The 13034-nt window shown below is 47.8% G+C and overlaps 1 protein-coding gene across 1 annotated transcript; it reads left to right on the plus strand.

The window, feature by feature from the left end:
• Positions 1 to 741: 741 nt before the first annotated feature.
• LOC115642654 (zinc finger protein 239-like) lies at positions 742 to 8028 on the plus strand. The gene is made up of 3 exons (XM_030546346.1): positions 742 to 772; positions 6556 to 6669; positions 7022 to 8028. Exon 3 carries the CDS (start codon positions 7030 to 7032, stop codon positions 8026 to 8028), a length of 999 nt encoding a protein of 332 aa, XP_030402206.1. The 5' UTR covers positions 742 to 772; positions 6556 to 6669; positions 7022 to 7029.
• Positions 8029 to 13034: the final 5006 nt, after the last annotated feature.

Below are 13034 nucleotides of genomic sequence, written 5' to 3' on the forward strand. Positions count from 1 at the left end.
GGTCATAGGCACTGATGGCCAAACAGCTGGGAAGGGCTTGGGGGAGGGTGGAGAGCGGCGAGTGGGCAGGAAGAGGAAAAGGAAATGTCAGCACCTGTGCACAGGGTGGAGAAAGGGAGAGGAACAGTGAGTGACAAACCTGCTGGAAGTTGTTTTTACTTGGAGACTAGATTATAGGAACAGACCCCTGGGGATTATGGTGGAAATTCCTTCTCTGTGGAACAGGAAACAGATACCCCGGACTTGGCTGGGTTAACTTAGCAAACTGCCAGTGCTGGAGCTTAAACCTACTAAGTGGAGGCTGCTCTGAGATACGAAGAAGTTACTGACCCGAGAGGCTTAGGGGAGGTGCCCCAACCCCTCCCATCTTGCTGCTGGCAATGGGGAGGAGGTTGGGATTCCTTCCAGAGGGCCTGGAGCCTTCTAGGGACCCATCTCCTGCATCAGCCTCTGGCTAGGTGTGTGATGAGTGTGAAGACCCTGCCAGCCTCTGTCTGCTAGGAGGGAAGTGGGACTCTCTTTCTCCCCTCGCCCTGATGCCTCCTGGATGCTCTGAGCAGGGTGCCTCCTTGGGCTTCCTGCTGTGTCATGAATGGTGTGGTTGTGAGTGGGCAGGTACTGAGTGTAGGACTCTTGCTTTTTCAGGGGCCGGTGACCTTCGAGGAGGTGGCTGTGTATTTCACCGAAGAAGAGTGGGCTCTGCTGGACCCCGCTCAGAGAGCCCTCTACAGAGACGTCATGCAGGAGAACTGTGAGAATGTGACCTCGCTGGGTAAGGATTCCCATCCCCTTGGTGATTAAAAGTGGGAATGAAAAGCAAAGGTTTACACCACACCCACAATGCAACCTGATCTCTGCCCTGTTTCAGCAGCACCCCAACATGCCAACGACACACAGATTAGCCCTCCCCTGCTACAGAACACCTTGGGAACGGAGCACAGGAGCAGTATAGCACAAAGTCTAATATCACAGAATTGCAAAATGCGACCAGCCCTTTAACCTCACTAGGCCCTGCAGACCACTAGCATGTATGCCACCAAATTACTGACAGACCCATAGCAAGAACGCACTCTATGCACCTTTACTAACACAGCCTACAACACTGAGCCCTGAAAGGAGGCATACATGGTCCACATGCACCTCACAGCTCTGCCGTGCTATTCCATCTAATCCCTCTCCTGTCCAATTACAGCAACCGCTGGCACAGGGCACCCAGCTGGAGGGCATGCCGATAAATGCTGGGATTTCCGTCTGTGGAACACAGCACAAAACAATAGCGTCTTCCCTTCGTTCTTCCTCATATCGATTTATAAATTCATCAATTTTATGGCCAGAAGGGAGTATTGCACCACCTTGTCTGACTGCCGTATTGAGCTGAATAGCTTGTGTACGACGAAATCATCTTCCAGAACAGCAGTTCTCAAACTTTAGTAACCCAAAGACCCCCATTTTGATTTAAAATTTTTCACAGCCCCCCAAGCCACCCGCTCAGCCCCAGGCCTTGCCCCCACTCCACCCCTGCCCCACCTCTTGCCATCTGCACTCCACTCATGCCCCGTGCTCTTGCTCACCTCTTTCCTCCCCCTCCCTCCCAACACCTCCTGCACGCCATTGAACAGCTGTTCCCGCAGCTTGCAAGAGGCCCTGGGAGGGAGGGAGAGGGATGACCTGATCAGTGGGACTGCCAGCCCCAGATATTACTTGCAGACCTCCAGGAGTACTAGTCCGCGGACTCCAATTTGAGAAACCCTGCTCTAGAAAGTTGTGACCCGAGGCATCCAGGGTAGCCCACACTGCAAATGCCAAGGTGAGTGCAGGCTGCGAAAAGAAGAGCAGATTCTCCTTTAACGGGTGGTTAACATTGTAGTTAGACTCACCAACCAGCCACAAACTGTGCTCCTGTCAAGAAGCTGAAAAAAAGAAATGACACGGCCCCCTTATTGCATTCCAGACTCTGGCTCCCAGTCAGCAAATAGATCCGGTAAAGTGAAAAATTACTTAAAACTCGACTCACTATACAAAGTGTTCTTCTGATCCCCAAAGCACCAGCCACGTTACCAGATTGCTGTGACTCCTTGCTCTCCAGCGGGGATGGAGGCCACTCTGCCTCATCATATTGGGTGGTAACCCTCGGGTTTGGGTCACACCAGTGGGCCCAAGCCATAAGTAATCTATAGTTCTGGGCCCCATCTGACAGCAGCAAACAAGCAACAATAGTCTAGTGCTCTTGTCCCCACCCTCGGGTGCGGCAGAGCACTGGGTAGTCCTTAGCTCGCAGCCCTTCAGTTTAACAGTCTGGACAAATTGGAGAAATGGTCTGAGGTAAACAGGATGAAGTTCAATAAAGATAAATGCAAAGTGCTCCACTTAGGAAGGAACAATCAGTTTCACACATACAGAATGGGAAGAGACTGTCTAGGAAGGAGTATGGCAGAAAGAGATCTAGGGGTCATAGTGGACCACAAGCTTAATATGAGTGAACAGTGTGATACTGTTGCAAAAAAAGCAAACATGATTCTGGGATGCATTAACAGGTGCGTTGTAAACAAGACACGAGAAGTCATTCTTCCACTTTACTCTGCACTGGTTAGGCCTCAACTGGAGTATTGTGGTCCAGTTCTGGGCACCGCATTTCAAGAAAGATGTGGAGAAATTGGAGAGGGTCCAGAGAAGAGCAACAAGAATGATTAAAGGTCTTGAGAACATGACCTATGAAGGAAGGCTGAAGGAATTGGGTTTGTTTAGTTTGGAAAAGAGAAGACTGAGAGGGGACATGATAGCAGTTTTCAGGTATCTAAAAGGGTGTCATCAGGAGGAGGGAGAAAACTTATTCACCTTAGCCTCCAATGATAGAACAAGAAGCAATGGGCTTAAACTGCAGCAAGGGAGATTTAGGTTGGACATTAGGAAAAAGTTCCTAACTGTCAGGATAGTTAAACACTGGAAAAGATTGCCTAGGGAAGTTGTGGAATCTCCATCTCTGGAGATATTTAAGAGTAGGTTAGATAAATGTCTATTAGGGATGGTCTAGACAGTATTTGGTCCTGCCATGAGGGCAGGGGACTGGACTCGATGACCTCTCGAGGTCCCTTCCAGTCCTAGGGTCTATGAGTCTATGAGTCTATGAGCTTTGGGTGGGGTGGAGCAGGGAGCAGGTTATAACCTAAGCTTTCTGGCTAAGACATCCAGCAAACCCTCACTTCTGAGTTCCGGTAGGGACGAGCATCCACACAATCTTGGGGATTTGGAAGGCGTGAGAGTGTCCTAGCTTGGTGGACGGTAGGTTCACACAGGCCTTCTGGCCTATGGTGGGGTGGCAGGGATAGGGAGACGTGGGCCTGCCTGACTTTACCACGTCCTAACAGTGGTGGAGTGGTCTGCCACTGAGTCGGTGGGGATCCAGCCACAACACGCTGACCTAGAAGCAGTCAGTCTCATAGCCGGTCAGTCATTGGCTGCCCCCCTGTGGTTTGGTACCTCTGAGATCCACAGGTCCTCTGGATACACAGTGGATGGTAGTCCCGATAACTCCCCTTCTGGGTCGGTCTCCTCCAAGGGCAAGGTGCTGCAGAGCACAGATTCAGCTCCTGGGTCCTGCAGCAGTGTGGAGGCATCCATCTCCTTCCCTGCTCCCACTCAGCTGAACTGCAAAGCCCTCCATTTATACATCCTGTCCAGCCCTGGTACTTCCAGGGATGGGGGTAGGGGTGAGTTTGGCTCCACCTACCAGGAGGAGCATAGTGATCCTTTGCTCACCAGTCCAGAGGGAGGCCACTCTGCCTCTCTACACAGATCAAAGAACAGGAGTATTTGTGACATCTTAGAGACTAACTAACAAATTTGTTAGTCTCTAAGGTGCCACAAGTACTCCTGTTCTTTTTGCAGATACAGACTAACACGGCTGCTACTCTGAAATCTACACAGATCAATACTAGTTTGGATCTTACCAAAAATACCACACTGCCAGCCTAGCCCTATAATGGGGTCGGCACCCACCTCTTGCGCGAGCCCCCATTCTGGTTGGGTGTGAGCCTGCTGTTTTTGTTTGGAATACGGATGGCACCTACTTCTCGCAAGCGCCCCTCCCCCCCCCCGACCGATGGTGGGTCTTCAATCACCCACACTAAAGTGGAGCAAATAAACCAACCCCTTCCAGGGAATAGAGTCTCCACCTTCTTTCTCAAGGCCCCGGTATGAGGCCGTACCACTAAGGCTTCCTTCCCAGACACACTGCCTTCTATAACAGTCTGACGGGGTCCATCACGGTACACTCGGTTGGTGTGGTCCTTTTCGGAAGCATTCCTTGGTCTCAGTCTCTAACCAGTCCAACAGGGCCCATCACAGTACTCTTGCTTGGTCTGGCTAGGTTCTGGACTCTCCTCAGCCAGCCAGGAGCAATTTCTTAGCTCCCCCGGACTTCGGCAGCCCTCCCTAGGCTTGGTCCAGCGCAGATTGAGCTGTCCGTCATCCTGCTACTCTTCCAGCCAGTCAGAAACTCAGTCATAGAATCATAGAATATCAGGGTTGGAAGAGACCTCAGGAGGTATCTAGTACAACTCTCTGCTCAAAACAGGACCAGTTCCCAACTAAATCATCCCAGCCAGGGCTTTGTGAAGCTGGGCCTTAAAAACCTCTAAGGAAGGAGATTCCACCACCTCCCTAGGTGTTCACCCATTCCAGTGCTTCACCACCCTCCTAGTGAAATAGTGTTTCCTAATATCCAACCCAGACCTCCCCAACTGCAACTGGAGACTATTACTCCTTGTTCTGTCATCTGCCACCACTGAGAACAGTCTAGATCCATCCTCTTTGGAACCCACTTCAGGTAGTTGAAAGCAGCTATCAAATCCCCCCTCGCTCTTCTCTTTTGTAGACTAAATAAGCCCAGTTCCCTCAGCCTCTCCTCATAAGTCATGTGCCCCAGCCCCCTAATAATTTTCGTTGCGCTCCGCTGTACTCTCTTCAATTTGTCCACATTCCTTCTGTAGTGGAGGGCCCAAAACTTTATGCAGTACTCCACATGTGGCCTCACCAGTGCCGAATAGAGGGGAATAATCACTTCCTCAATCTGCTGGCAGTGCTCCTCCTAATGCAGCCCAATATGCTGTTCACCTTCTTGGCAACAAGGGCACACTGTTGACTCATATCCAGCTTCTCGTCCACTGTAATCCCTTGGTCCTTTTCAGCAGAACTGCTGCTTAGCCACTCAGTCCCCAGCCTATAGCAGTAAATTAGATTATTCCATCCTAAGTGCAGGACTCTGCACTTGTCCTTGTTGAACCTCATCAGATTTCTTTTGGCCCAATCCTCCAATTTGTCTGGGACAAAGTATCTACCTCTCCCCACATCTTAGTGTCATCTGCAAACTTGCTGAGGGTGCAATCCATCCCATCATCCAGATCATTAATGAAGATGTTGAACAAAACAAGCCCCAGGACTGACCTCTGGGGCACTCCGCTTGATACTGGCTGCCAACTAGACATTGAGCCATTGATCTCTACCTGTTTAGCCCGACGATCTAGCCAGCTTTCTATCCATCTTTATAGTCCATTTACCCAATCCGTACTTTTTTAACTTGCTGGCAAGAATACTGTGGGAGACTGTATCAAAAGCCCTCACTCTTCCAGCTCCAGCCAACAGCTGACTGCTCTGTGTCTGCTGCTTGCTTTTTGTATAGCCCTCCTGGCCCCTGGTTGGCTGCTCTTGCAGCCCCTGTGATTGGCTGTAGGAGAAGTAGCCTCTCTAGGCTGCCTGGAGGACTTCTCCTCTTCTCTTTTCTGGGGTGGGATGAGGCAGGGCCACAAGGCTTCCAGCAGGGGCCTCTGGACTTACTCTACCCTGTCACACAGGTGTACAATGATGAATTTTGCCATGCATCGTAACTGGTGATTTCAACTGCCATAGCATTCAGTGGGACTGTACAGAGAATGCTGCTGATGGAATCTTGGTTGAGACATGGGCACTTGTTCATTAGCTGAACATAATTCGTGACCCAAAGGTACTTACTCCTTTTAATAGTGGCCAGTCGAAGCGTGGGTATAATAACCCGGATCCTATTGCTACATGAGTTGATATATGTACCAAATTGGTGTTAGACTCAGTTCTAAGATCACAACACCAATCTATTTGAATTGAGGTGATCGATGGCATCTTTCCCGTCATTGTTCTGTTCCAACATCGATTCAACTTCAGTAAAGCAAACTCACTCCTCAATGAGTGCCTACGTTTTTGGCAGAACTTGATAGAATCCTTAGATGTGTGATTAAGGTTAAGGTTTGGTCCTGATTATTTTTAGTGAAAGTCATGGGAACTGCGACCTGTCTGTGGCTTTTACTAAAAATAATGGCCAATATCTGGCTGTGCGTGTTCCCAGGAGACATGGGGATAGATAAATCCCTCATTAAGCAGAGTATCCTACACATTTGAGAACCGAGATAGGTGGCCCCAGGCTATTACTGCTTTAAAATAGTCTGGAGTTAAAATAATAGAACATTTTATTGTGACAAATGTCCTATGAACTCACCTGATCTCACTTGTTTTCTTTCCTCTGACCAGAGTTTCCAGTTTCCAAATTTGATGTGATCTCCCAGCTAGAACAAGGAGAAAAGCCAGGGGTGCCAGATGTCCAGGGCTCAGATGAAAGAGAGATCTGGAGGGATGCCTGCCCAGGTGAGGAATCATTAAATCAGCTCAAAAGATGAAGGAAACAGCTGGGATTCCCTACAAAGACCCTTGTTAGCTCTCTGAGTTCTGGATTGTTCCCAGCAGGAGTCATATGGTCATAGCTGATATCACTCATGGCTTCCATCCCATAATGACAGACCCCTGGTTGTACTTCCCAACTTGACCTCCCACCCCTGATGGGTTGTAGAAACAGATTTTGATGCTCTCTTCTCTCCTGTGTGGGGAAGAATTTGATGGGATTCTGATCCTGATTTTTTCCTGACGCTGTAGCATTTATTTTGGTTTGCTCTCCCCTTTACCAGCCCTGTTTCTGAGGTTTCTCCCTCTATCCCAGCAGGTGATGGGATGTTGAATGAGAACGAGGAGCAGAATCCTCAGCAGCAAGATGCTGAGCACATGGAAGCACATGTGGGATTATCACAAAGATCCAAAGGGAATGTGCAGGGAAGAGCCTGTGAGAGTGAGCACCGGCCAGGGAGAGAGCAGGGAAAGAAGACAGGGGAGAAAATGAGTAAATCCATTAATTATCAGAAAACTCAGAAGGAAACCACAGCCCAGAAGAGAATCCTCACAGGAGAGCGAAGCAACACGTGCACTGAATGTGGGAAAAATTTCAGTAGCCGCTCACACCTTCTAGAACATCAGAGAATTCACACAGGGGAGAGACCCTACGAGTGCTGTGAGTGCGGGAAAAGCTTCACTTGGAGCTCAACCCTTGTGAGACATGAGAGGGTCCACACAGGAGAGAGACCCTACGAATGTTGTGACTGTGGGAAAACCTTCAGTCAGAGTTCATCGCTTATTACACATCAGAGGACCCATACAGGGGAGAGACCCTACCAATGCCATGAGTGCAGGAAAAGCTTTGCTCGGATCTCAACCCTTGTTATGCATCAGAGCACCCACACAGGAGAGAGACCCTATGAATGCTGTGAGTGTGGGAAAAGCTTCAGTCAGAGTTCATCCCTTATTGCACATCAGAGGATCCACACAGGAGAGAGACCCTATGAATGCCATGAGTGCAGGAAAAACTTCAGTAGTCGCTCAGGACTTTTTGACCATAAGAGAATCCACAGAGGGGAGAGACCTTATGAATGCCGTGAGTGTGGGAAAACTTTCACTCGGCGCTCACACCTTATTACACATCAGAGAATTCACACAGGGGAGCGCCCCTATGAGTGCTGTGAGTGTGGGAAACACTTCTCTCAGATCTCGGCCCTGATCAGACATCAAAGAATTCACACAGGAGAGAGACCCTACGGATGCTGTGAGTGTGGGAAAAACTTCTCTCAGAGCTCAGCCCTTACTGCACATCAGAGAATCCACACAGGAGAGATCCCCTAGAGATGCTCCTTGTGGGAAAAGCTTCCATCAGAGCTCAGTCTTATCATCAGAGAATCCACATGGGAGATAAACACAATAGAAACCGTATCTAGAGCTGACCAAAAAAAATTATTTAATACTTTTGCTTATTCCCACATAGTGCCCTTTCAGGCTGTTTGAATCATTTATCTTACCATGATCTCTCCAATCTCTTTTTGCCTCTCGAGGTCCCTTCCTTTCCTACAAATCCATAACTTTGTGTGAAAGTTATGTCCAAGCACAAGATGGTTTGGGAAATTATTAAAATGATTCCTCGTAATCCAAAATGCTGTCTTCCTAGAGATACCCTCACCTGCTCACTTAGTTCTGCAGTAAAGGATCTGCCAGATGCCAGATGAATGCCAGATGAATCCATCTTTATTGCTAGAAGTTAGACACTGTATTAAATATTCTTGGAAAAATGTGACTCGCTTTCTCCTGTGGCACTGGGTATATAAAAATATAGGTTGTTCTTGTAGTGGAAAACTTTTATATCAACTACATAAGTAAGGGAAGTGCCAAAAAAAGAGGATAGCTATTTAGCAATTTTGTCATATATTCTCTCGGACTCGGGAGGTGGTGGAGTGTCCATCCTCAGAGGTTTTTACAGCCCAGCTTGACAAAACCTTGGCTGGGATGATTTAGTTGGTGTTGGTCCTGCTTTGAGCAGGGGATTGGACTATTTGACATCCTGAGGTCTCTTCCAATCCTAATGTTCTATGATTCAGTGAGTTAATGGGCCATGTTAAGGCATTGCTGAAAGAGGGCAGAGTTAATGTGTACGTGCAACCTTCATTGTGCCTTTCCTTGTTTTCACATGTTTGAGTTTTGCTGAAGTTGAGGTTTGCAGAGGGTTGACATCCTCCCAGACAACCATAATTGTGTTGATGAAGGTTTTTGTCCTTTAATTAATACCGGAGCAAAGGCCCTGGCTGCCCACTAGATATTAATGAGTGTGCAAAGTCAACACCAGGACTAAATGCTTAGAAATAAAATAATGATTGTCTCTGTGGGCCACCACTCCTTTAAACCAATCAAGCTCCAATCAAAGCTTGGAAAGGGACACTGAAAAATGCATACGAATTTTTTCTGTGTCTGAAGAACAAAGCTCTAGGCTTTACTTTGGAATTCCTTAACAATTAGCCATGCACCCTTTCATTTACAAACACTGCTCATTGCTGAGATATCCCAGGGGGTTTAAATTTAACACCCAAGGACCTGATGACCTCTTTTTATTTCCAAAATTTCAACTCCGCACCTTTGTCTCCGTGTCCTCTGGTAGCCTCACATGCCTATGTGGTCTCTTGCCGTGTATGTGTTTGCTGCAAAGCACAGACCAATAAATCCTTTGGACTCCTGCAACCACTTAAGACTCCACCAGGTCCCTGGACAGCCATCACCTTAGATTTTGTAGTTTAAGTATCCAAGTCCAATGGGTTCATGATAGTAGTGAACCACTGCATAAAGATTGGATAGTTCATCCCCTGCACTGGTTTACCATACTCCCTCCTCGGCCTACCATGCTTAGATGAATAGTTAAGTAGAAAGAACCCACAAGATCCTGGAACCGTATGTTCAATGCTACATAAACTTCCACCAACGCAACTAATCTGTAACCTCAGGGAGAGCTTGTGTACAGTAATGTAGAACACAGTTCTACATGGCGAAGCCCTTTTATTTCAAACAGTGAGTTCCACCTTTGGTTCTACCTGGAATTACCGGCAACTTCCCAAAATGCAGCAGCCCTGGACTGCATTCAACACAAACATCAAACCTGAGATGGCATAAAAGTTCACCTGGAGGACACGAAGAAGATCTACAAACAATATGCAACCTATTGAAGAGAAGAGGGCCCTGCCATTATGCTAGGCCAGAAGGAATGGCTCCCCATGAAAAGCCTACACAGGAGCAGGCCAACTCATCAATTGGATTGGCAGTTCTTTGGGCCCTACCAAGTAAGCTGGCAAATTCATCCAGTCACCTTTGCATTCAATTTATCCCATTTCCTCTGCATAATCCTAGTTTTCCATTAAACATTTCTGAAACCCTACATTCAAGACCCATTCCTTCATCATTCACAAGCCCTCTTCCCCCCTGACTCCCCTATGATGCATACATTGTTCATAAGATGCTTGATACCAGAATCAGAATGGGAGAGCTACGGGAGAGTGTGATAACTGCATTTTAGTTGAGGTCCTGCAGCTGGACTGGCTGCCTGCAGTGTATGCAGCCCTATTGGTTGATCTCCAGGTCCAACTATGTGTTCCCACCTGCAGTTTTATGCTTTAAGCATAAGAGAGGAGGACTTACTGCACAGACCAATTTGGCAGGGGTAAAGAGCAGGACTGCAAGACTACCCATATGGATGCCTTGGGGCTGCTAGAGGGGGAAGACTTCACTTGTGTGTACGGCTGCAAAAAGGCCTCAGAGTGCTGGAGGGAAAAGGGACAACATGTGGGCTAGGGCTGTGTCAAGAAAGATCAGCGAGTCCTACGGATTTTCCTCCACTTTTGCATGCCTGGCTTCTATTCCACACCAATTTGTTTCACTTCTTCATAAATCTGGGCAGTTCAATTGGTTGAACCCAAAACATTTAATCTGAAGGTCTGGGATTCAAACTCTGGGATTTTTTTCAAAGTGCTTTGTGCACAGGGAGCTAAAGGCATCCCTGGAGAATCCTTCTTGAGTTTAAGTTTCTCCTAAAGCCATCTAGAATCCTAGGATGGGACCTTTGGTCCACAGGACTCATGGACAACTTCCTTATTTTCCCATAACTCTAGGAATCTGGAGAAAAAAATACCTCTGTGAGTGTTACAAAGCGGTGTGGGCTGAGCCCTTCAGGAAAGAGCGAGGCAGGGAGATAGGAGATGGAGGCATTGAGAAAGTAAGGAATTAACTTGTCCCTAGAAAGTGGCCCCATCAGAAGTCTCCACAGTAAATGGAGGCATTGAGAAAGTAAGGAATAAACTTATCCCTAGAAAGTGGCTCCATCAGAAGTCTCCACAGTAAAGCATAACAGATGCTGGTCTCATAGTATAAGGGTCAGTGCTCAGGGCTTGGAAACATGATCGGAGTGTAACTCTCAGCTGAATGTTGTATCTGTCTGCCTTGAAATAATGAGAGCTCAGGGGGTTATATCATGCTCTCCCAAATGATGGACAAGCCTGGGTTTTGCCTGTCAGCTACTGAGACTTAAGCATGAGAGGGAACAATAGCTCCCAAAGGCTGGCCATGAGTAGACTCCTGTGGGAAGGGGTACGAGCTGGATTTCCGCTGAGCCCTGCACCTCAGCTGGAAGATAGGCCTTGCAGGCAACCCTATTGTTTGACCTACTGGGCCAAAGTCACTTTGGCAGTGCTGCCATTGGTGTTGTTGGTCTTTCCTCAGGAATGATGAAGGGGTAGGTTCTCAGGGAGGGAGGTTTAATACTCATCCCATTTGGTCAGGGATGAAGAACAGGGCTGCAAAAGTTTCACAGATTGATGAGCTGGGCCTTCTAGAGTTTGGGGATGGGTGGACTTGACTAGTGTGGGGGGCAATTGGGAGCAGTTGAGTTTCATTTTCAGGCTCTGGTATTGCTTCCTGCAGGTTTTTGGTATGCGCGCAGGGAGCTGAGTGTGTGCTGTCTATGCAGGATTGTCCCAGATACCGTACGTTGATAGAGATTTCATCTTCCTTTTGTTTTTTGGTGTTTTTTATATTTCCATTGGCATTTCCATGTGTGATTTTGTTTTGTTTTGCTTTGTATAACAGTGTTTTCTACCAGATCCGATGTTTTCCTAACCAAAGAAGGCCAGAGGGCACTGAATGGAGGAGTAGGCTGGGGCTGGTCTGTTGAGTCAGAGTAGCAGTTTTTTCATAGTCTTTCCCTCTCTCTTTTTCTTGACTACAGCAGCTTGGCCAGTTGGCACCTAAGTCTGACTAGCTCAGTGTGTAGAGAATCAGACTTTTAATTTGAAGGTCCAGGGTTCAAGTCCCTAGTCAGGCAGAGAGAGCTTCTCTAAGATCTTCAGAAGGAATGTCCTGCTTCATGTTACTCTTCTTTTCAGGACTTGGCCTTTCCTAAGAAGGGCCCTTTACTGCCTGGGACTGAAGGGGCATCCTCCTCACATGTCCACTGGCCTTGCTGTCTGGAGGAAGAAAGGCCTCTGGGCCTGGAGCAAAGCACTATGTGCTGACTTGTTGACCAAATGCAGGGCTGGCCAGAGAACCCTTAAAAGAGAGATGCAAACAATTGTCCTGAGAACGTCCTCCCCAATGCAGCAGTTTGAGGAGTTTCCTGTTGGTTCCATGGTGTAAGGGCCAGCATTTAGCGCTTTGAATCTTGCAATTCAAATTCAAGTCTCGGTGGGACCTTGGTATCCCTTCCTTGCCACCTATCCTTGGTGTGTGTTTCAATCTCATTACTGTCTGTGATTTCATTTTGCTTTGTATACTTGTGTTTTCTACTAGATCTGATATATTAATAAGCAAAAAGCAGTAAGCAAGCCGGGGCTAGGGCTGTGAAGAGAGAGAAAGCAGCATGTTCAGTGTATTGTTTTCCACTCTCTTTTTCTTGACGACTTTTTCTTCTGCACCATCTTGCTGCTCTTGCTTATGAGCCTGGCTAGCTCGTTGAGCCTAAGACCTTTCATCTGAGGGTCTAGGGTTCGAGTTCCTGGTCAGACAGCAAGCTATGCTCCAGTAATTTCAAAAGGGGTCTTTTCAGAGTGCGCCTTGATATCCCTTTTTTCCTCTTCAGTACATGGCCTTTGTTAAGAAGGACCCTGTAGTGCATGGGACTGAAGAACCTCTGCAGGGCTTGACTTTCCTTTGAGGGAGCTGTGAGGAGGGCGGGGCTCAGGGTCCCCCCTTGGAGAGGGGTGAATCATAGAATATCAGGGTTGGAAGGGATCTCAGGAGGTATCTAGTCCAACCCTTTGCTCAAAGCAGGACCAATCCCCAACTAAATCAGGTGCAGGTGTTGGGGCTGCTGGCCGGGATCTGGA

Source organism: Gopherus evgoodei, unplaced genomic scaffold (genome assembly GCF_007399415.2).
Source record: "Gopherus evgoodei ecotype Sinaloan lineage unplaced genomic scaffold, rGopEvg1_v1.p scaffold_43_arrow_ctg1, whole genome shotgun sequence".
Taxonomy (NCBI): domain Eukaryota; kingdom Metazoa; phylum Chordata; order Testudines; family Testudinidae; genus Gopherus; species Gopherus evgoodei.